This window comes from Xiphophorus couchianus, chromosome 22, assembly GCF_001444195.1.
Source record: "Xiphophorus couchianus chromosome 22, X_couchianus-1.0, whole genome shotgun sequence".
In the NCBI taxonomy this organism is placed as follows: Eukaryota; Metazoa; Chordata; class Actinopteri; order Cyprinodontiformes; family Poeciliidae; genus Xiphophorus; species Xiphophorus couchianus.
Genome location: NC_040249.1, coordinates 2433217 through 2458620, shown reverse-complemented (window position 1 = coordinate 2458620; position 25404 = coordinate 2433217). Strand labels below are relative to the sequence as shown.

The 25404-nt window shown below is 40.0% G+C and overlaps 1 protein-coding gene across 8 annotated transcripts in view; it reads right to left on the bottom strand.

Annotated features, from left to right (window-relative positions):
- Window positions 1-25404, bottom strand: part of ehbp1 (EH domain binding protein 1) — a 164448-nt gene that overhangs the window by 59006 nt on the left and 80038 nt on the right. For all 8 annotated transcript variants that reach the window (XM_028006482.1, XM_028006481.1, XM_028006484.1 and 5 more), the window contains 4 exons: window positions 22675-23457; window positions 19640-19681; window positions 19363-19509; window positions 3154-3298 (listed from right to left, as the gene is read on the bottom strand). In XM_028006482.1, the coding sequence (XP_027862283.1) occupies window positions 3154-3298; window positions 19363-19509; window positions 19640-19681; window positions 22675-23457 (1117 nt within the window). The remainder of the gene's footprint in view (window positions 1-3153; window positions 3299-19362; window positions 19510-19639; window positions 19682-22674; window positions 23458-25404) is intronic.

Genomic DNA, 25404 nt, shown 5'->3' with positions numbered 1-25404 from the left:
ATGAGAACTCTGTATAATTTCTCCCTCATTCAAAGATCTGTTGCTTGCCTTTCTTGTTCCAGATAAAAGAGGTGAGGCAAACAAAAAACCTCAAAAACATGAAAGCACATATTCCATTAAGTCTCCTGAGGGGTTCGTTGGAAACAATGGTGTCTCCACATTAGGAACAAAACAAAAAGCATGTTAGGAGAAAGTCAAATGGAGACCTGTGCGGCGCTAGCTGCATGGATAACCCACCATGGATTAAAAACAAAACAATCAGTAAACAGTGTCAGACGTTGCAAGCTCCCTCCTCTGCTATTTATTACTTGGAGGAGAGAAACAGCAAGAACAAAGAGGGAAGGAGAGGGAGTCAAAATAACAGTATTTCCTGATTTTTCTTTTCTAATTTGCTAGCTGCGATGCGAAGCGTGCTAGCAAGCGCCATCCCTGCGTGGCTGGCTGAAGCCTAATTAATAGGGGGGGCCATAGTGATGGAGTTTGGAAAGTTTCTTTGCGGGCAGACTGTTGGAGGGGGCAGGCCGAGGTGCATTTAAAGGACTGTGAATGGTGATGAGGGGAGAGCGGCAGAGAGACGGAGAGAGTGGGGGCTAGGATTAGCCGTTCTGCTCGGCAGGCCTTGTGTATCACAGCCCACACCGTTTCTCTTTCTTCCTCCTCTACGGTTCTGTTCTTTCCTCTGACTCCATTTTTAATGAGATCAACAATTAGTCCAATACAGAAATGCTGAGGGAGCAAATAAATCAAGTGTTATCTTCAGTTTGTCTCACAGTCTTTGTCCTCTGCTGTTTTTGCCCCCCCTCTTGATAAGAGTTTATTAGCGTTGATTTTGGTGCTTTAACTTCATTTATTATTGCTTTCAGAGTTGTTGTTTTTTTGACTGTACATATGTCTCAATAACTAATTCTAGACTATTTAAAGGGGCAGCATTATGTGTTTTAGAGGCTTTGTGCCATTTTCTAGCACATTCAAATAATTATGAAAATTCCAGTTGTGAAAAAAAAAGCTGTGTATAACAAAAATGACCGAAGAGAAATTTTACTTTGTAATTGATGCCTTGAAATTGAGCCTCTTTAAAAACTCCTGCTCTTCCTGAAACTCCATCTTCAGGAAGTCATCACAACATCACTACTAACACTTTAAAAACATTTTTAGTAGCACAGCGCTGAGAAGTAGCTTGTATAATGAGCTCAACAGATGTGCACTTCCTCCAGGTGTTTGCTAATTTCTGCTGTCTAGTCTGAAGAAGCCGAGTGCATTACTAACTGTGTCTCAGAGTGGATTCGCTAGAGCATGCTTAAGGGCTCTGCATGGTTGAGCCAAACTGCTGAAATGGGTTCTCATGCTCGCAGTTGCATATCGAAAATTATGCTATTTTTTAAATTTTTTTGCCCCACCCTGTAGGCAAAACTTCTGTGTGGTTGGTCAGAATTTTGTGGGTGTTTGCTCAGGCGAAAAACAGTGCTACTCACCTTCCAGAAGCCAGTTTTTCAGTAACCGAGCAGGATGGAGAGCCTGAATTTTTTAAGCATTTTTTTCGACTCTGGTAGCCTTTTAGTTGATAGCGAAACGACAGGAAAGTGGGTTGTGAGAGCGAGGGAGAAGACATACGGAAATAGTCAACGGGCCAGGACTCGAACATGTGACTGCTGCGTTGAGGTCCTGAAACTATCCATGATGGATAGATTGAAGTAGTGATTGTCCAAGGCTGTGAGGAAGTATGTAGTGTTGGACTAAAACACTGAACTCCTCCTGCTCGGTTCTGGTCCGATGCCTTATGTTATTTTCATGGAGATGTTGGAGCTCGTCAATCATCATTTTGCTATCCTCAGAACTTGTGAACTCATAATAGTCCTTCACCTCTCTGCCATGATTGTTGTGCTTACTATACTGTTGTAAGCCACTTTTGTGACAAAACATCATGACCTACACTGGAACAGGAGGCGATTCACAAGAGCTTGACTTGGTGTGTCTTGTGGACCTTGAAGGGTCTCCACCAAAATGAACATCCTATTTGAGTCTCAACATTTCCAAATCTAGACTGTATCTACTGACGTCAACTCTGGGTCTATCTGCTCCTTCACCAATTTCATGTAAAACTGGACAGCAATTCATGCTCTAACTGCTGTCCTGTGGCAAAGAACTGAGTTTCACAGCCAAAAAAGATGCAAAATGATGCCATGATGAAGGAGTGATATGGCCAGCACCTCCCAGAGTTTACCTGTCTGTTGTATGAATCTGAAGGGACAGCAGAGACTCTACAGAGGATACGGTTCCTTTTAAATAGCTTTTTACCATTTTTGTGCTTCCTCTGACAACTTCTCTGATTGTGAAAATGTACAACTGAGTCTTCATCTCATAGCAAAAACGTCACTACCGAAGTGTTGTGCTAAGCAACACTTGGTAAAAATGAAAAAGAAATGATCTAGTCACCGCGCATCTATAATCTCATGTTCCTTTTCTTTTCACAGTTCTTACATTAAGTTGAATTCACTTTATTTCTTTCTCAAAATCAGGCACTCCTTTGGAACCTGCATTCACTCTGTCATTTACATGCAGGGCACTTGATCTTCTAAAACAAAGCAACTAAAAGCAGGGTGTATAACACGAAGATATCTGAAACAAATGACTTGCCTAATAATGGTCATTGTGATAATAACCTCAATTTCAGGGAAATGGAAAGCAGTGGGAAATGTGCATAGACAGCGTTTGCTACTGCTACAAGATATTATTAGAAGTGTACGGTGTTTTGAACATAATTTGGACGCACAATATGTAGTGCTGATTAATAATTACTGGCCTAAAGAGACGGCGGACGAGAGTGAAGACATAATAGAGGGGGTGGTGATTTTTAGACCCGCGGCTGTTGTAAAATGACATTTTTGTTTTCACTGAGGATTAGGCAGAACCCCTTTAGAGAGCATAATGGAAATGTGTGAGTGAATGTAGGAAGTTGAAGTCAAAACCATACAACTGTGACGTTTGAATTATAGCAAATAAGTATTAGTGATTGTTAGTTTATGAATTACTTGCAATGAATATTTCATGTTTTTACTATGAATGTCAGTAAATAAACATAAATCCCCTTCAGAAAGATTGTGGCTCATGCTTATGCTTATTTTCATGTGTGAGGGCCTTCAGGTGTGTCCTGACCTCCTGCTGCCTTGGTGCCTTTGCTTCTCTCCATGTTAGCTGGATCCAGCAAGCTCATGTCGGATATCTTGACTCCGGATCGGGCCTCGGCTATAAGCTGTCGGGCTCTTTCTCTTAGTTGTCTCCGACGCTCTGCATCGCGCTCCTGCACACAACCAGAGAAAATGGCTCTTTACAGGGCAAATGTCATAAGAGAACTTCTTTTATAGATCTGCTATAAACATATAATTAAAGCAACATAAGGACCATATGTTCATACCATTCTGAATTGCTTCAGAACAACGTTATCTCTTTTTTTTAATCTCAATGCCACACTCTTTCCCTCTAGTTTAAATGCAAAAAGTATTGGAGTTTTAAGACCACAAATAAGCCTGTCATGCTACATTTTTGATTGGCAAGAATTATGCAGGACTACATGAATGCAAACACGAATCTGACATAACATTTTTAGAGACTACATTGTTTACTCAAACTGTTTGCTTGAACAGCAATCACAAACAACTCCCACACATTTTCCAAAAGTCTCTGGAAATAAATGGCTTTCAAAAGGCATATTTCATTGTATTTTGATGTGAGAACACCAACAATCCTTGATAGCACTAGCATAAATACATCATAATGGGATTTTCCACTGTTTTTCAAAGCTAATTTTAAACGCTGTTTTCAGACACACTAGGAGCCTTTGGATGCAGGCCATCAGAAAACTTCCATGGTATGGAACAGCAGAGCATGACCATTGATGTAAACAGTAATCAGATTGCGTTCAGTAATCAAATGGGAATATATTCCCATCATATTCCATAATGGGAATATGCCTAATGGACTCATAGCCCATTACTGCATTGCAACACGGGGAAGCCAGGAGTGATGACTCCTCATAGATCCAGGTGCATAAAAGGTAAAATTTGGAAAAGTGAGGCCTGAAAGATGATGAATTTCTGCTCTTGCCACAAAACTCGTTTCTAAGTTTGTAAAACTTTTCACCACAGGATTACAAAACAAGTCTTATACAAATATTTGCTTTACAGGAAGGAAAAACACCAAGGACAACACATCTTATCCCACAGGAATGAAAACATAGCTCTGTGTGAGTCAGAGGCTAAACCACTAAGACAACGTTGTTGTCAGACACATAGAAGTGTGTCAAGCCAGAAAATGTGTTGTTTTGCGAGGTTTTACAGTTTATGTGCATGCTGTTGGTACAAAACGACTCCTCACAGATCCAGATATTATATAAATCAACCGTAACAATAACAATCTTTTAACAACAATAATGAGCTGAAGCACAAACTCCCATTTTTCAGTGCCTGGGCCAAATGAACATAAGAGCGTTCGACACCAGATGTTGTCTGATTTCATTTCAGTGTGTTACCTTCTCTCATCAACCAAATTTGTAGCATTAGTTAAGTGACTTCTTAGGGTTTATGGACATGTGAGTAATCTAGCAATGTTTGGGTGACACTGTGGGTTAAGAAAAGGGAGAGCTGAGGAATACCATACCAGATCAGAGAACGGTTTCTGGTCAGGTCCCATTGATTGTAGTTAAGAACTGTCATCTACTGCAATACTGCCAGAATATTTATGTTTTAAATTACTAGTGGTGATCTTATTTCAATTAGCAGTGGCATTTCAGTAGTGACTCATTAAACAAAGTTTCTACACATGTTCATGCCAAAATTCAATACATTTCCGAGCTCAGGTTTCCAGATTTCTTTTTGTCAGTTAACAAACTGAAATCCAAAGCTCCAGAATGAATCTACGGTAAATATCTTGATGGTTGACACGGTTTAGATATGGAACCTCGAAAGAAGGAAGGACAAATGGAAAGATAGGATCCATTTCCAGAATGTGTAGGAACTCTGTTTGAAAATGCACAAAGTGCTCCAAACAGAAAATTTAAAGGAAAAGTATTATACCAGCCCTGTGTCTCTGATATTTTAAGAAATAAATTATGAGAAAAACACAACTACAAATGTTAAAGTTCTGCACTTCCTTCCATCCACCCATCCATCCATCATTATACACGCTTATCCTTAGTGAGGTCGCCAGGGATGCTGGTGCCTATCTCCAGTGGTGAACGGGCGACAGGCGGGGTACATCCTAGACAGGTCGCCATGCCCTCTGTACTTTTGTATGTTAAAAAAAGGTGAAAAAAATTGCATTAGAATTTCTAATGTGTTAAAATCGATGTAATCAATTAATCAAAATAAAAGTTCCAGGCCCAATTTATATCTGTACAGGGTCACCTCACATAAGTTTGTGTTTCAGTTCTATTCATTTTTATATAGAGGATATACCTGTCTCTAAAAAGTTTTGTTATCAAAATACATGTACACATCTCAACACATTATGCAGGTTAGAGCACACAGGCACGGACTTCTCATCTTGGCAGCAGACAGATACAGTATTGAGCGGTCACCATCAGAATAATGGCAGAAATGCCATTTTCAGGTGGTTTCAATATGATCTAACTGATAGTGGTGGCCACTACAGACACACACATACAAACACACACACAAATAGCAACCACCATCAGTTAAGACAGGCACTTGCCTGCTGATGGCTCAACCAGCACACACTCACTGCACAGTGTTTTAGCTACAGTAAGCAGTGACACAAACAAATATCCAGGACCGGTAATCTGAAACCAAGGGTGTTCTCACTCCTGATAGTCCAGTAGACTCTGTTCAACTGGGGACCAAAATTGCAACATTTACTAAATTTTCGGCTGGTGCGGTTCACTCCACATTGCACTGTCGAACGAGGCAAAGTTTTAAAAAGCTGTTCCCCATCTCACCGATGAGGCCGCTGCACTAAGAACCACTGAAGGCAACGACATGAATACCTCTGAAGAAGATTTGAGAACAACTTTCTTCTTCACAAAATGCAAACAAAATTGAAATGGAGTGAGATTTTAGCAATTGTTGGATTTACCTTTTGTAAAAAAAAAAAACAGAAGCCATTTCTCTCGCTAGCACTGGAGTCTCGCGTTTGTTTGCTTGTATTTACCCAGAAAGCCCTACGCTGTAGTCCACACCTGCTTTTGGACTTTTCTCTGGCGCACTTATTATTAACATTTGTATTTGAACCTCACCAGAGTTCCTTGAGGTAGACCAGAGTTCAATTACATGTTCACACCTTCCCAAATGAACCAGGCTTTCTTGGTAAACAGACCGGAGTTTGATTAAAGCATACTTGGTGTGAATGTACCCCGAGTTTTGGCAAGACTTTTGACAAGTTAGTTAATTCAAACACACGAGAGTGTGTTATGAGAGAGCATTCCCATTCAAATCAGTGTACTGCTGGGAAATGTTACGAGTGAATCTTGGGCAGAAAGATTCATTATGAGTTAAAAGGATGTTGGAAAACAGAAAGCTAGAAGTCGCTTGTCTAACTTTTGTCGCTGTAACAGACAGACTCGATATTCCACTTGTACGTGTGAACAGACTCTGAACCGATGCCTCATCCCTCGAACAGAGCTCACCGCATATGACGCAGGGGACAGCGAAGCTGCGTTTCCCCATCGCCACTTTCCTCCCTGTGGTTTCCTGTTAATCAGGCTTCTCCATATTGAGGCAGGGTTTTAGGGCAGGCCTATTGAAGCCACCCATTTATCCATTAACAAAACAAGCAGCGCCCGCTAATGAGCTACATCTCTCCATTTCCATGTCAATTGTTTGTTTGTAGCCATTGTTCGGCTGGGACAATGGGGCTGTATTGTAAATGACAGCAACCCTAATGCACTCTGCAAGTGTGTGTGCTGAGAGAGAGAGAGCCTAGGGGGATGGCCATAGGGAGAGGGGAACGCACCTTTGAGAGAGACTGATAAAAAGAAAGACAATTGGGGAGGAGGGTGAGACAGAAAGGGAGATAAAGAGTGAAGACAGGAGAAACGGCTGTTACTGTTCTATAGAAAAGTAGATTTAAGGGATCAACTTAGGTTTTTGACAAACAGAAAGCTTATTTATAACTCCACACAAAAGTTAACATTGATTTGGTTTGTTCTTTTTAGAATATAGTTTAAAAGCTGCTTTGCATCAAACTGCTAAAAGTTTTTGCAGTTTGGAATCTTGGAATGGAAACCTACAAATGGGTTCAATAATTTCTTTATGTCAGCTTGGTTTTGTTCTAGCAGTTCTTTGTTTCTTCCTTACCTCCATCTTTTTCATCTGCATGTTGTGGAAGCAGGAATATGAATGTTTCCATAATGTAATATGACAACGGTAATGTTACAATGTTATGGCCTTCTGGCTATCGTCTGGTTCAGATATCAAATCTGGCCTTTACAGATACAACTACCACTCTGATGTCGCTCTATCTGTATACATATACATAAGCTCTGGAACCAACACAATCCAAAACATCCCTCTATATTATTGGTGTTGGCCAATTTTGGGGACAGAAAAACGGGAAATTGAGTTTGTCTGTCCAGGGGCAAGGATTAACACTATGGAAGCGGAATACTGCCTGGCTGCGGCAGTAACAGAAAGAAGGCATTTTGGTGGAAGGAGAGGGAAAGATGTAGCCATTTTTTGTCTAGTTTTACATGCATGTGCAGGTTGCGTTTTAAAATAGGACTATGTAGAGTGAGTAGTAAAAATATTCCCCTTGAACTTTTTCCTATTTTGTCAGGTCACAACCACAAACCTCAACATATTTTATTGTGATTTTTGATGGAACAGACCAACAAAGTCCTTGGAGTGGCAGGAAAATGATACGTAGTTTTTAGTTTGCCTTAATTTTGCAAGTCATCAAATTAGTAAATAGGGGTGTCCCGATCCGATATTGGAAATCGGTAAATGTTTTTGAATTATATCAGCCTGCATCTACAATCTAAGAGAGAAGCACTCCACTCCACTATTCTTTTATTATTATTATTTTAAAAATATTTTTATTAGGAGGGAAGGAGACATTGCAGGCAAAATTTTAACTATTAATGACATAGTATGCCATATAGTACGCAACTTCTCCATGACATCGATAGAAAAGAACAAAACACAAGAACAGGAAAGGTAAAAATTATATGGATAGAAAAAGGCATACAATTCACCTCCTTTGGGTAATTTTCTTTTTCTTACATAACTGAACAGGACACAATATGGACACACGTAATGAAAAAATAAATACAAAAGGAGGGAAGAAGGAAAATAAAAAATATAAATAAAAAAAATTACATTAAATAAATAAATAAATACAAATAAATAACTACCGTAACTAAATAAAAATAAGGGTAGGTGTGGAGTGGGGTGCATCACTCAATCCGGGAGAAGAGACTGAAGAGAGTGAAAGAATATCATGAAAGGGGGCCATAAGTTATAGAATTTAGCGGAGTTGCTCCACTCCAGTATTGAGGCCAGCCCAGCATTTGTATCCAACAGGATTTGTATCCCGCACACAGACCTATTAGTTAACAATACATAGGTCAGGTCAGGAGAATAACAATACAGTTGTTCTCATACTTGATATTAGTCAGAACAATAGTCAACATCAGCCTTTTCTAACATTCACATGCTACAAAGTAAGTAATGAAAGTATGTATGATTCATGCTGATATCGTATTGGGTAAACACTGGTGTCGGCCGATACTCAAAGCTGCAATATCTGTACTGTATCTGAAGTCAAAAAGTTGCATCAGGACATCCTTATTAGTAAATAATTAACCATCTTCATTCGCCAAGTCTGTGCACATACACATGATTTTTGCTTTGATTTGTTCTATATAATTAAAAATATAAACAGATGCACAAAACAAGGCCAAATGTTTTTTTTTTCTATCTTATAATATGGATCCATCAAGTAATATTACAAAAGAGAAAGGCGAGGTTGAATTAATGCAAATATGCATGGTTTCAATATTGGTACTCTCAGGTATCCATCAGAGAAAGCCTAGAGCAAGAAACTGTTCCCGTGACAGCTAGTTGTTACAAATAGCATTCTGTAGCACCAATCTAAAGGTAAACCTCTCAAAACAGTTTGTGCCTAGAATGTGTGGGGTCAGTAGAAATGTTAGCTCCCTTTTTCCTGACTAGAACTGAACAAGTCATGGATGGAGGGAAGGTTAGCATTGATGATACTCTCAGTAGATCTGATTGTTGCAGTTTGGACTTGTCCTCTTTTGTGAGTGAACAAAATCGCAATAATGGATTAGCACAGGTCTGACTAAATATTGGCCGTGTAGAAGATGACCAGCACCTCCTGTGGAAGGTTGCACTTGTAGAATTGATACAGGAAGTTATGGTCTCTGTTGGGCTATCTTCCAAACACTCATTATGTATAAAAACCATCTCAGATCCTGAGAAAAGGGTGGGTCCAAAGATCTGATCCTCAGTAAACACCATCTTTAATCTGACCTCTGTATAAATCCAGCTGTTCTATGAAGTTCAATGTTACAAACAACAAATAGAACTATTATGAACATGGAACACACTGTGTGCTTAACGCATTAAATTGCGATTTTATATTGAAGGTGGTGATTGTCACGTGACAAAACATGAAGTTCACAGTACTCATAGTAATCAATTCCAGCCACAAAGCTCAATGCATTTTATTGGGATTTTGTTTGACAGTTTGTATTTAACCTCCATTAATTAGGTCCTTCAAAATAAAAATAATCACATTAAGACAGCAACAATTTTTGTAAAAACTATTTATAATACATTGAATTTGTCTTTGCAATGTGACAAAATGTGAAAACGTTTGAGTGATATTACCAATTTTGCAAAATGTCAATCACACTTGTTGAGAGATTTCCTATTTACAAAAGCGGTAAAAGAGAAAAGCAGATTTCCAGTCCCAGCATCTATCTACTCTGCAGCATAAAGCGTTGTTTATGCATTTTTGAGCTCTAAACTATTGCAAATATGGATAAGAGGACATTATCTCTCCTTGTAATTTAGTGCATTCCAAAACTTCAGCTCATTGCCAGACCTACTGAGGCTGGTGCCTGTCAATCAAGCGCTACCAACTCTGTCAGTCCAATTAAAACCCAGTGTTCTGTGGCAAAACGATATGCCAGAAGTTTTTTTTTGAAGAGCAAATTGGTTGACCAGGTGGAGATTAAATGCCACCTAGCGGACATAGAAACAGGACAAAAGGGGGTGCTCACACTCGCAGTTTGCAAATTGGAAAGTGACAATAGATGGAAACAAACTCTTGCCTTAATGTGCCAACAGCCCAACGTCACATCCAAAAGCCACGGGGACATAACCCAAGTAAAAACACAGAGAGTACAAACCCAACCAGCTGCATCATTACACGATCAAAGTCAGGATGGAAAAACACAAGCAGAGAAAAAGGTGGAGAGAAAGCGTGACAGCTGGTGGTCAGTGGGTAACCCGGCTTTAAGAATGGAGGCTCAGGAGGAGACGAGACTTTGCTTTTTTTGAATGGTGACAACAAGAACAATCGTGTACTGTGTCTTCTGTTGACGGGTGGGAACCTCTGAGGGAAAAAGGAGGCTCAACGGATGACTGGAAGCCTGAGACAGAGGCTCCCTCTGTGGGGCTGGCGTCGCGTGAGGACCCCTCTCTGCTTTGGAGGCTCTTTCTGAGCAGGTTATCGCCCTGGTTGCTCTTTTTTGGGCGAGTGGGGGGAGAAAAAAGGGTTGGAGGGCACGCACCGCCGGTCATGTACCGAGACCTGGCGTGGGCACAGAGTGATGCTACACACACACAATCGCTATCTAAAAAGAGGTTGCCAACCTCCCAGATAGCCAGCCAGTCTGGCAGCCAGTCATGCAGTTCCAGACATTTGTCATGACAGGCTAATTCACAGTCAAGAGGTCCTTTAGGTCTCTATCTTGTCCAGCACACACATGCAAAAAGCACTGCTGAACACACACACTAAAGAAGTCGCATTGCTCAACACAGCTAAAATTGAAGGTTCAGGCAGGATACGGATACAACTTAGGACTACACAACAATTGAACATATTTGTGTTGAATTCAAAATTTGATAAGAAAAATGCCTCTGAGGTGATAAAACTTTACATTCTCCTTGTACAAGTTTTAAGGCATCTTCTGTTACAAATGTATGGTGTATACATTCTGACATTTAACAAGACTAGCAGTCTATTGCCAGAATCCAATGGGTTTGTAAGCACAGAAGGATGTTTGTAAAAATATATTGAAAATTATAACTGATTTAAAATACAATGTGTTTCTAATTATAAAAGAAGATGCACAATCCAAAGAGACTTATGGGAAATTAGGTTTCCCACTTTCAAGAACAAGACTTCAAACTGGACCAATCATCTCCAAGCAGACAAAGTATATTCAAGTAGGTGAAACGGAGCAAATTAAGAAATGTGCTATGTTTTTTCTGGTCAGAATTAGGTTAACAAGGCAAGACAGCAAAAAGGGGAGTGACAGAGGAGGAAGCAGGGAGGCAGATGGAGACGAGTGTGGAGCTTATCGGCTGCCTCCAGACGGACTGCGCGGATCAATGGGCATGCGAGGCCCACAGCGATCAATGCATTTGATAAAGAATTAAAGTAGAACCACTGTACATAGCTATCAAAGAACAGGGACACACCCTAATTATGATTTGACAGGTGAGCGCCCATGATAGGGGTCTGGGTGTGCGAATATATGAACGCTATGAATACAGAAATATGAATCTGCGAGATGGAGGTGAAGGCCATATACCTATATGTCAGAGGATAAATGTTTAGAAACTACCGTGAAGGTCCAGAAGTGGTGTGTCAGTGTATATGTGCTATTTGTATAAGGGTTTAATGTTAGTGGCTATGTGTCTCTGTGAGGGATACTGTACTTCTGATTTCAGGATCTGTTCCGAGTAAAGCTCTATAGTAACTTCCTACAGTTTGAACTGCAATCTGCTAATAAAAGTGGTTTAAGGCGATGTGTATTTTTCTATTAAGTATTGCTACAATGACTTGTTGGAATAAAAATTAAATTAAAAAAATAGATTTTCTGCAAAATACAAAACATTTTCTACTATGACAATCACTCCCTAATGCGCATTAGGAATTATGAAATGTTGGATAAGATCAGAAACAGAAGAAAACGTATGAAAATATTCAGATATTAAGAAATTTGCTTATCTCTCATTTGAATTTGATCAAAGTGCTCAAAAGAACACCTTGCGGAAATCAGTAACGATGTCATTGAAAAAATGTCTACGAATTGTTCATGGCCTATCCGCAATTTGTGGTTTTCATGGAGAAGGATGATGTGTTCAACGATTTTATTTAAAAAAAGGAAATAAAAAAAACATCAGTAGTCTGAAAACAAAACAGGATGGATTGTCAGCCGTTGCTGACACTCGCAGTTGGTCACACATGAACAAAATAACGAGAAAAGAAAGATGAAGAGGTATGTGGGCCCTGAAGAGGTTTGCGACTGTAGGTGAATTACAGCTTTCTTCTCTGATGGCTTGATCAGCTCTTGTCCTGCAATTTAGAGAGCTGTCTTTCTCCTGCCTGTTAACACACACACGCTCACACACACACTCAATTTAGGCTCTGCCTTTGATCTCTGCTCCAGTCTATTCAGTCATGACACATACCCTCTCACTCTAAGACACGCGCGCAAAGAAACTCCCCACCACACTATTTAGTTTCATTCGGGGCGCATTTTTGGAAAAAAGAAAAAAAGAGAAAGGAGGAGAAAAGAGGAGGGAGAGAAGGAAGAAAAGGGGGAAAAAAACAGAGAACAGAGAGGATAAAGGAGTGGCAGACACATTCAAACAAGGCCTGGAGGAAAACTATTACTGCAGGAAGAAAGTTAAAAAAGGCAAAGGACAAGAGGAGGAAAAAAGAACAAAGTGTGGATGAAGGAGCAGAGTCCACAAAGCCATGTCAGAATTTTAAAAAGCAGCACCATCTTGTTCTGCATGTCGTGTACAGACAGCACCTTACTTCTCGCCTTTTAATGGAATGACTGACGAGCAGAAAGGGCAAAAGGAACTGTTGTAAATTGTTTTATTGTTGTTGAGACTTGTAAAGAGTATATCACACTCTTTAATATGATTGCATAGCTGCCAATTAGTGAAAGCTTTAAGTTGTTTTACACTCTGTCTATAAATCAAGTTTATTTGTATAGCGCATTTCAGCAACAAGGCAGTTTAAAGAGCTTTACGTCATAAAAACAGAAAAAATGTCATGAAAACATCATAAAGTTACCAATCCTGAAACCACTACCAAACATTACATTTTGTTGAGTGCCATATTCCAAAATATCCATACACATCAAATATGTTGGTCAATGTTCAAGTGATTGTGAGTCGAAAGCAACTCTAAACAGGTGTCTTTTTGGGCCTTTAATTAAAGAAAACAGTGTTTCGGGATGTTTAGCAGTTTTCTGGACGTTTGTTCCAGATTTGTGGTGCACAGAAGCTGAATGCAGTTTCTTCACCTAAAGTGCAAACAACCAGAAAACAAGCAATCTGGTCTCTGACAAGAAAATGAGAAGAAAATATTTCTTGCACTGAAACAGAATATATCCCGTATAAATCTAATAATTAAAATGAAAAGAAAGAGAAACTAAAGTGCAGACAGCAGATGACAACACCTACAGGTCGAAACAGCAGAGACCCAGGAGCCCGCTCCACTGATGAGGACGGGGAGGCAGCTGGGGCGCTGGTCGGCAAAAATCAAACGGGACCCAATTATAGGAATCACAACGAGTCAGTGAGCAGGGGAACTCTCTTACCTGGAAAACACCAAGGCATGTGTGTGCACTCCTTAAGCAAGCGCACACACTTTTTAAAAAGGCCACAGGTGCTAGATATTTGCACAAAACACACACCTCATCGCTTTACAATTTGGTTGTTTTTTTTTGGGCAAAGAATTACACACAGTGCGGTTCACGGGCACACGTTCATCCCAAACGTAGTGTGGATCCTGATAATTAGCCTGGCCAGGCCGCTGTGAAATTACTGTTCTCATCTGCTAATGGATGAGAAGACCTGGAGCGAATAGACGCAGACACACACCAACTTCTCTATTAAAATTAGAACAGTGGGGAAGACTAAACAGCAACACAAAAAAATTGTATTTAGAATAAGACAAGAATAAATTCATGGCACTAGACTAAGAGATGCACCGATCTACTGTTTTCACTTCCAATACCAATATTTAAGGGCTAGTATCGGACGATGCTGGTCCGACACAGAAAAACAGCTGAATTGACTTAGAAAGTTTCGTTTTTTTAAACGCAGACATAAATATGTTGAATCACAAATTTATCCATAACTCGGCACCAGTACAGCACACTTAAATACATTTAAATAGCTTGACAATACAACATATAAAAACAACATAACTTAATGTTGTTCAGTCAAGTGCAATTAGTAGTACAACAGCCAATGTAAAACAAATAATAAAGAAACTGAAACTGAGACCAACTATGTTGATCAAGCATGTAAAGATAAACTGTGACAAGCTTTCTTTCAAATGGTTTAAAAAGTGCAATTAGAAATTCTAAATATAATGTAAAATAAATAAAGCATGATATCGCTCAAAGCACAAAGCATAGTACTGACTGAATAGATCTGCCCTTATGGTATCATAGATACCTGATCAAGACTTTTTTTTAAATATTGGGATTGATACAGATATTAATATTGGATCGGTACATCTTCAATCACAATCTTTAAGACATCCATACCATTCACTAGTGATGTGTTGTAAAAGCCACTTATTGAATCAAAGTTAGATGGAAGGTGCATGTCCTTAAAAGGCCAACGAGGCGAAGGAGCAAAAAGCAAAAAGCAAAAAACAGAAAAGGGCCAATTTGGGGGAAAAAACCCCAAAAACCCATTGAGAACAATTTAAGCGATTAGAACAAAAAGACACTGGATGAAAAATCAAAAACAGACATGAAAGAGGGAGAGAATGAGAGAAGAGTAACCGAGCAGACAGGCAGAGAGAGAGAGAGGAACCCAAACCTGTGACCTTAGATGAAAGAAGCAGTCACTGTGGGCTACAATTAAGGATGGCAGGAGGGAGAACATAGGTCAGGAGAACTACACAGACTCACACAACTGCAAAAGCATAAAACATCCCGTCACAATGGCCGTGGATGTGTGGATACACAGCATTGATAGAAAAAAAACAACATGAATTTGATTTAACAAGGGGTCTCGTAAACGTATTCACATTGTGAAGCAGTATAACCAAATGTATTTATTGGGGTTGTATGCAACAGATTAACAAAAAGATCTACATATTTGTGGGGAGAAAGTAGATCAATATCTTTCACCCCAATTCCATGTGTAGTACTTTATGGTATTCCTCTAATAGTGTTGTACATCTACAGACTTGACACTGGGCAGACCTTTCTCCTCAATCGTCTAATCATCAAATTAGATGGAGACAATCTGTTCATATGTATATTTGAGTCTTAGTAAAAATTCTCAGCTGGGTTTAGGTCTGGACTTTCTAACAGATGAATATGCTTTAATCTAAACCATTCAAATGTAGCTCTGGTTGTATGCTTAAGGTGTAGGTGAACCTTCAAGTCCAGGCTGAAGTCGCCTGCACCGATTACAGTTTTCTGGCCAATCAAATTTCTCTCATGGCAGAACAAAAGAGACAGTGGCGGATTATCAGGCATTTGTGGAGGAAGATAAGGTCTGTGGATAATACTGTTTTATATAAGAGAATCAGCCAATTGTAAAAAAATTAAGGAAATCGGAGACGATTTATCAGTACACCCCCTACTTTTAATGTCTTTCTCTCTCTTCCTTACTATTCAGTAAAGGATAGTTCACATGGCAAAATTTTTATGCTGATATTTGTCCCAATTTGTTTCCTTCTGATAATCTTACAGACACCCCAATTAGCGGGACGGCTCATTAAAACAATCTCAAGAGATATTTCTGCTGTGTGTGGTGTGTTAACAGTGATCCGGTCCGCTTGGAAGGACGCTGGGGTCGCTCTGATATAAAATCAACATGTTTGATCGTCTTTGCCTGATATCGTAATGTCTGCTGCTCTTAGGGGAAAATCGAGAACGCAGCCTGTTGAATGTGATGTGTAAGACAAAACAACCGAAATGGCGAACCAGAGAGTCCAGTGGATGTCGCAGATGCCTTTTTCTGTTGATTTTTCTTTGTTAAAAATAGTCCAGAAACTATTGTCGTTGCTTCTTCACAGTTGGACAGGGCTCTGTAAGATGCATTCTGCTTGGTACATAATTTTAAAAAAATAATCCCTTTTTAAAGTTCTCCAGGTCTCCGTTCCTGACTTGCTTCCTGTGTTCTTTGGTTGTAATTACACGTTGCTTTACGTTTAATAAAATACCTCGAAGGTTGTGGTTGCTGTAGTGGAGGTTGTCGCAGATCTGAGACTTTAGTCCCTTATTTACCTGTTTGATGAGTGCCGTAAAAGGCTTTTCTAAAACGTTAAGAAGCTTTGAGATCAGATCAATTAAGTGAGGCCTGTCTCTGTGGGTTTATGTAATGCAATCATAAGGACAGAGGAAGCATTCATAATGGATTTCTTTTTTCAGCAAAACCTTAAAAACCCTGAACAGTGAGGCTCTGAGTAAGATATGAAGATTGCTAATAGATTAATAAACGTGCAATCAGACTAATTTCTAAATTTTACTTTGAAAGCAGCACCTCTACAACAGCTAACACAAGGACCTTCCTTTATCCCACATTAGTCACTTCCCTCAAAGAAGGAGTCCTGCTTTAATTGAATTAAATTATACCTTATGCATGCTAAACCACAAAGCACCTACTTAGCCAGATGGAGAGGTAAATGGGAAAGGCTTTTGCCTCTCCAGCTGATAACGACGACACACACACGCGCACACACAGTCATGCTAATCAAAACAAGACATCAAGTAATCTAATCTGAATCACTAACAATTATCAGCACATTGGCCCCGAGGCCAGGCGTATTCCTTTGATCAATGTTTTCTATTAAAAAAAGTGTAAACAATTCAATATCGCCCTTCCCCCTCCTCTTTTGATTCCTTCCCTTATGCATAGTGAGGGGATATTAGCCAATTGTCCTTGGAAATGAGTCAGGAAATCAACCCGGCCACTTTAAGGAGCTAATCTCACTAAAGTCAGATATCTTGCCGCACAACAAGGGACCGAAGAGGACCTTTTCTTTCTTTTTGTCACTGAGGAAATACACTGGTGCCGCAGAAGCTTTGAAGACGTCTTTTAATTTGCTCTTTTTCCTCCGAAGACTTTCAACCAGCACCAGTCCTAAGAAGGTCCTCACTTATTTCCTCTCAGATTATTCCGGAATGGTTATTCCTGTGGCCGGCAAGCAAACACCAGCACACAAATACACACACACACACACACACACACACATCTATGAGCATACACACAAACACACGCCTACATGCGCACTTCTGAAAAACATCTAATTCAAGGGCATATTTCTCTTTAAGGATTCCAGCGGCAAATGCGGAGGCCAAGCGGCTGTTGCCTTTTAGATATTTCATTACCAAAAGGTATTTATTTCATTTTACCCTCAAATCCCTTGTCACTTTATTTTTTTTAAAACTTCTTTGCATTTGTTTTTTTTTTTTTTGCTGAAATATTTGGAAACGTGACAGAAGATTGGACCACGGTGCTTTCCCAGGGTAACTCCTGGTTCATCAGCATGCCCCTTCCTCTCAGTATATTATGTTCAGTGAAGCGTGCTCAGTTCAGAGCCGGCAATTTCAATCGCTGCGTTTCTAGTCTAGTTAGCTTCAGTACAGCGATTCTTCACCCCTCCCAGCACCCCCTTTTCTTAACCGTGAATGTACTTCTGCTGACAGCTGTCTGTGGACTGCATTTGCTCGGCGCACTAAGGAAAAAGTGAAGCCGGGCAGAAAATTTAGTTAGTCATATAAATTGTCAAAAATGACCAAAGACAGACTCTGTAAAGACAGAGTTGTGTTTCGAGAGAGAGCAAGAGAGAGAGAGAGGAGACAACGAAGAAGTCCATCCACATTTGAGTTTCTTCCTTGCTGACGCGTTCAGGTTGCGCCGCTCAGCCGCCCATGAGAAAGCCACAGCTGAAGGTAATGAGGGAGAAGTCGTCTCTCTTTCTAAAAGCTTGTTCAGAAAGTGGTCTGCCAGAGGATGAGACAGTTTATACTGGATTTTCCATCATATTGGATGCGTAGAGAGCAGCAAAAAGAGAATAGTGGAGCTCAAGAGACTGGTGGATGTACACTTTGCTTGTCCTGAACACTGACATATAAAAAAGTCAAAAGAAAATAAAGCAAAGGTATTTTTCTTTTGAAAATAACCTTTGCTCTCAACAAAACTAGAGTTGAGTGTCACAAATTAAAAAAAAGTGTCCTTATAAACTTATTTGCTTATTTCCAAAAAATAATGGATGAATCGGATTAAACATCCCAGTGAAAATATAAATATAAAAGTTTAGAACAAAACCCCCATCAAACAATTGACTAAATGAAATAACATGGTCAAAACAAGCCCTTTTGCACAGGTTCACTCACTTGTTACCAGATGTGTTAACATAAACTTTAACAAAAGCAAATATGAAAGTATTTAAGCATCGCTTGAAATGCAGGATCGAATGGGCTTCTACACTTGGATACTGACTACTAGTTTTTAGACAAACAAAATCAAATGCACCCAACATGTATGATAAAGTTATTGGTGTTACAATAAACTTCAAGATAAAAAGTATTTAAACATTTATCAAATGTTTCTGGTGATGCAGTCAGAGTCTCACAAACACAAATACTGCTCAAAAACCAAAAACCTCTGTTATCACATGTAACTTTCAGTCCACCAGTTGTTTTAAGCTGTACAACTACAGCTGAGTTGTTAAGCTGCACACAAAAGCAACATTTAATCAGATTTTTAATATGTCTTTAGTTACTGATGTCTTCATGGAACCAGAAGCAGAAAAACTGTTTCAATTGTAAAATTAGCCAGTTTCTGGTCAGCTTTGAGGTTGCAAACATCATCATCATTTATAGTTTAAAATCGAAATAAATCACAGTTCTTGTCACATTATTTCCTCCCTACCAAACCAACAACAAAAGATATGATCACTGCACATCCCAAATCAAATCTCTAATTATTAACAAAAGAAATTATTTGTTAGATTGTGGCACTTTTGGTCGTTCATACTTCTCAGATACCGCAACATTCCTCAAGTTCCCTTAACTTGAGGAATGTTGTCGAAGTACAAAGAAAAATTAGTCTGGCTTGTAGCAAACATGAGAACCGTTGCTTTATTGCGGCGATAACTTACATCAGAGATGCCTGAAGTCCTGTTTGGTGCTGCGACAGCTGAGTTGGGGACGTTCTTATTTCCAGCCTTCATGGCGGCGTCTCTGCGGGCCTGCTCCAACAGGAGCCTGGCTCTCTCTTTCAACTCCTCTTGACGAGAAAGTACTTTCTACAAGCAAATACAAAACATGAGTAACTAATTCAAATGTTTAAAGTAGTCGTGTTTTGCTTTGTTCCAAACATTTTAAACGAGCATATAGTATTTAGTTTTGCAGTCGGATCAAAACAATTTCACCCACCTTCTCAGCTGGAGGACTTGATACAGATGCAGGTGATGGCTCCTTTGAAAAAGAAAAATGCAACATAAATGCAAGAGCCTATAAAGTTCTGCTTTTAAGATTTATGCTTGCTTATTTCAAACCAACAGCACAGTCAAAGTCTTATCTGCCATTTGCCTACAGCAGAAAGTAAAAAAACCCAATCAGCCGACTGATACTGATTTTTTTTTTTTTAAGTTGTTAAATACATAGGTGAAGTTGCTAATTCGGCAACAGATTTATTGGTACACCTGGAGTTTTAAGATTTATTTTCTTTAAGAAACAACATTTGATGTTTTAATAACCATAAGTATAAAAAATATCCTGCGTTTTCAATTTTTAGAGTCGCTTCTCAAGTTTTCTGTGAGTCTCCCTGTTGGAATAAACCACTGTGGCTTTTCTGTCAAGACATTCCACACCTCATATAGACTTTATGAGGCGTGAAACTATGTGGAAATAAATAGGGGTACACCTATTGCAAGTTTTTGGCCAATCGCCGATCTTTAAAAACTCTAACCTGCTGATTCAGATTTTGGCTGATACCAAGTTTTGGTCTGAAAGCTAGTTAAATATAGGGACCTTGGCTGGTAAATAAGGTTGGTGGGTAATTATCGGCCCATATAGAGCTGGACGATGTAGCCGAAAAACATAACACAATATAAGCGCTTCAAGTCAGTCGATACTGATCATCATTCATTGGTTTTTTGTTTGAAATAGCTGAAATATTTTCCAAACAGGTGGCGCGACCTTTCCTGTTTTATTCACAATTTTCACTTCAAATGAAAGATTTTTTTAAGCAGTTATGAGGCACAGGGGATAAACCTGACACTCCTGATGTGAAAGTCACTTAATAGTAACTGTAAGTTATTCAACAAGTTGTTGCTAGGCAACCAAAGAGTGAGTAAGTTAGTAGATGCCACCAACCTTGTTCAGCTGGCTGTGAGAGGCGGTGTGGCTAAAGTCTTTCTCTGCCTACATCCCCCAGAATCCTGTACAGTTTTGGATCAGTTCTACATATTGTTTATTTTATCAGACGTTTTACCTATTGATATTGATCACGTGTCTATTGTAATATATATTATTGATTTATTGACCGGCTCGAGGCTGAATGAAAGAGGCTGGTGCTGATTTATCAGTGCAAACCTATATAAAAAAAGTTTTAAAAGATAAAAAAATTTTTTTTAATTATCTTTAAGGGTTTTAACAGGGTTTTAACCCCATCAAGCAGGGTTTTTTTTCACTGCAATGTGGTCATCTTTTTTAAGAATTTCAATTAAACTTGGAGAAAGGTGATGAGGCATCTCATGAAGTTGATAACAGCACATCAAAATAAATAAATGGATAAATAAAAATCTCTCCCCACAGCCCCCTCTTCCTGCCCCGTGACCTTTTAGGTTGTAAACAATCAGCAGTAATCTGAGGTTAACCAATGCAGCCCTGCACCGAGTGCGTTTGGTTTGTGCGAGCGGGTGCACACATGCGTACAGGTGTGTGTCAGAGTGTAAGACGAGATGATGTCTGCTCCGTGCAAAGCATCGCCACGCCTGAGCGGTCACGGCACAAACTGTCATCAACTGCAGGGATGGGAAATATAATGAAAAATATAATGAAATGTCAAAGCAAAGGAGGGGGAGCGGGGTTCTGTTGGGCGCGTTCGGTAGTCGCCACATGTTAAGGGTCCCGATGCGTCTGGTTCTTGGCAGCAAGACAAGTGACAACAACATCTAATGGAGAATGGAAGAGAATTTTTCAGCACGGTCATCTCTGCATTTGTATCAACAATGTTGGACGGATTTGAAGCTTAGCGAGCGCCAGGAGGAAATGAATGTTGTACGAATCCTCTGTCTTATGACTGACGGCGCCGAGAAAGTTTCAATCAAAGCCTGGGTGCAAGGATAAAAACATGAGCAATCCATTTAGGGCCCAGACAGGTACCTGCAGGTAAACGCTGTTGGAATCTTAATACCTGACTTAAGTAGCGAGAATGAGTTTATGAAACACAGACTGCTCCTGAGGTTAAGGTACAGAATTTATGTATTCGTTTTGAGGTTTACTGAATCAGATACCTCAAAGCTACAACTGCAAATCATATGAGAAATCATTGGGACTCTATGTGATAGATCAATACAAAGTAGTGCAAGACTGTGCAGTGAGAGAAAAATTCAAACATCTAGTGTTTTGGTATTTATTTGTATTTAATCCCACTGCATCAATCTTGAAGAGCAACCTTTTACTGCATTTACACCACCCAGTCTCCAACAAGTCTCCAACAAGAAACACTTTTACCCATTCTTAGTGGAGGTTTAAGTTGAAACCATCCCAGCAGAAGTAGGTTTTCGTTGAACCTGTACCACTGTAGCTCTGGCTGTATGTTTAAGTTCGTTCTCCTGCCGGAGGACTTATTATGGCCAACAACAGCTTCCTTCTTAACGTTAAGGCCAGATTAGAGGTGTGCATGAGTAATGGCTGTCCAGATAATAGTTACCTGAGCAGTTCACTGCAAAAACACAAAATATTGCCAAGTATTTTTGGTCTAGCGACTTGTGCAAATGCCTTTGTATATTTGAAATAAGTCTTGTTACAAGCGAAAAAGATCTTCCACTGGATCCAGTACTTTTTCCTCAATGTTAAGAAATTACAGACTTAAAACAAGCTGTACCTATATCTTGTTGAAAGGTTACTTTTAAGTCAGTTTTATCGTATTTCAAGTGTACAGGGACATTTGAACTAGAAACCAGACCAAAAATACTTGGTAAGATTTTGTGTTTTTGCAGTGCTGGTCTCTGCAGCTTCTAGAGTCACCATCGACCTCTCGACTCTTCATTCATTTTCTTTATACAATACAATTTTGTACCACTCTGTGCCGCCCCATCAAACAAAAAACCAATAAAGTATATTGCAGTTTGCAGCTGCAGTGTGGCAAATTGTGGTGAAACACGTTTAAGGCATGTGGAAAGCAGCATTGAAATGCAAGAGTGCAAAACACCAAGTCAAATATTGTGACTAGGTGGCTTTACCTGTTTGATGGGGATATCTGTGTGGTTGGTTGGGGAGGATTTGGTGTTTGAAGCTGGCTCTGAATCTGAGTGACGCAGACTAGCCCTTTTCTTTTTAATGAGGTCAGCGTCCCTGTTATAGGAGAAGTGTGATAAAGAGTTTCCTCTCCTTGTAGGGGACGATGGTTCGCTACTTCTCTCTCCTCTATCCTCTAGCACCTCCTCATTGCATAGTGTTTCCATCTCCAGCTCTCTCTCCGATTTTAGCGGTAACTTGCAAAGATCTAAAGTGTTGGCTTTGAGCAGACCACCTCTATCCTCGGACACTTGCAGGGGCACGCGGGCAGAGTTTGTAGCTGTTGCAGCCAACGCCGTACGCGGCAACGGGACCGGCGGTGACAATTGTAAGGACCCTGCTGCTGGGGAGCTGGTTGAGTCTACTCCAACTTGTTGCTCCATTGTCTCCCCTTTGCCGGCCTCGGCGCCGTTGGATTCAGCTGGAACGCCGGCCGTAGATGAAAGGGGCTCGACGTTGACCTGCCGATGTTGCACGTCGTTCAGTTCAGCGTAGAACTTGTCCTGGTCTATAGAGGCGTTGGTGTCCGTCTCGAAGTCGCCCACTTTGTAGGTGCTGCGGCTGCTGTTGGCCTCTATCTGCACCACGTTGAGCTCCTCGCCAGAAAAATGGGCCCTTATCTGGTACAGGTAGGTCATCACCGTGAGCTTGTCGGGAATAGCAAGGAGCACCATGTCGGATGGTTCCAGGAGACGAGAAATCCCCAGACTCGCAAAGCCATCATATGCCTACAATAAAAAAACAACAAGAAAACAAGCATTAAAAAGAACAATTTATTCTCCATAGCAACAATTAAGGGATAAAGAAAGGACTATGATGGAGTCTGGTTTCTTTTTTCATATACTTGGTACACAGAATGTAAGTGTGTACTCTATATGTTCATGTGTGTTTGGGAGTGAGAGACACCGCTGCCATGAGTCCTGACAGGTCATGTCAGGGTTGGCTGTCCCCGATAAGAGACGCAGATATCCCAAGACAGAGCGCCTAATCCTAAAGTGTGTGTTTGGGTGTACACACACACACGCGCACGCACGCGTTCCAAAGTGCGTCTTTATCGCTCGCCTACATCAACGTGCCCACACTCTCCGTCACGCGTGTAATTGGTCTGATTAGACGCTGATGAGAAAATACAGGTGTGATTATCAAGCGACAGACGAAAACCAATCCCCCATCACAAGATAGACTGAGACACAGAGAGAGGGGATGAAAACCATTATCGCTGCCAATGACAGGTAAATAAATAGATTAACAGCAGCACGCACACATGCCACCCCCAGTTCCTGCACGCACACACGGCCTCCCCATCCATCTCTCCCAGGTATCACAGCTTGTATCTGGTCTGCTTGATAGTGTTGATCTAATTCCAACCTGTTGCGAGGCACGTTTGTTTTACTGCCTCTGTAGACCTCCCTACTCCATCAATTGCTCCATTTCTCCCAGACTCTCCCACTCTGGAGACTCCTCTTCTTTTGACCTCCTGAGATGCATCTAGAGGAGCCTCCTTAACCTTTCTCAGCCCTGTTCTGATTTAAATTCTCTACTTTCCCGCAAACACATTGTTTTTTTGTACCTTTCTTAATCCAGAGGAGGGCATTATTAAGCATGTATGACATTTTATTAAGCCTTTGCTTTGCATTCATTACTTATATCTGCAGGTTGTCTAAGAAAGTAAAACACAATTTAGAGACAAATGCTGATGCACAAAAGCCAAAAATGCTTTGTTCCATCTAAAATGATCCAGTTTAACCTTCACCAGTCTATGAATTTCAAAGTAAAAATCAGTGATGGGCACACTTCTACTAATTTCTTCCATTTAGCGCTTTTGCTAACTTAGAAAATGCTTAGCACACTTAGCTTTATCTAAATTAATTTTTCCTGGTTACATTCCTAAGGCTCTAAGTTACTTGGCTGAATAAAATTTGACATTTGTGTTGAGGTTTTGATTGTCGACAGTTTAGAATTTTCAAGTTTATCTTCGTGCTCTTATTTTGAAGTGGGTGAAAAGTGTTTACACAGCAGTTCTGGTTCCTATTCTCACGTCCTCTCTCTTTTTTCCCCCAAATAACTAATTCAAGCAAGAAACTTACAGGAACAAAATATATGGACAAGAAATCAAGATATAAACATGAATACAATATCTAATGACATTACAGAACAGGTATATTATACTGCCATTGCTGCTAGAATGTTGTAGTCCTAAGGGCAGATACAATTTGAATTGTAATTAGTGCTTTAGCATTAGCTTCTACTACATATGAGGTTGATGTAGCGCTTTAGCATTACAGGAACTATTACTTAGGATTATTGCTTTAGGATTAGCGCTTATAACTTTTTTGTTAGCAGTTTCCACCACTGGACAAAAAAAATTCAACTGCGGTCCACATTGAAAAACAACAGGATAGCTTTTAAGTTTAGGACAAATGGGAAGCTCAACAGCAGACCTTTACATCATTAATGGTTAGCCAATCACTGTACACGTACAGTACTTACAATTTTTAAAATATTTTTTCTGTCTCTCCATCATCATCACTTTCCCTAATGATGGTAACTGTGGTGGGGATTTCAATGCTCATACCAAATGTTGTAGGTCAGTCAATGCACAAGGGCAACTCAGGAATTGCTTCCCTTCCTAATTCAAAATAAGAGTCTGATAAACATGGAGTATAACATGTACA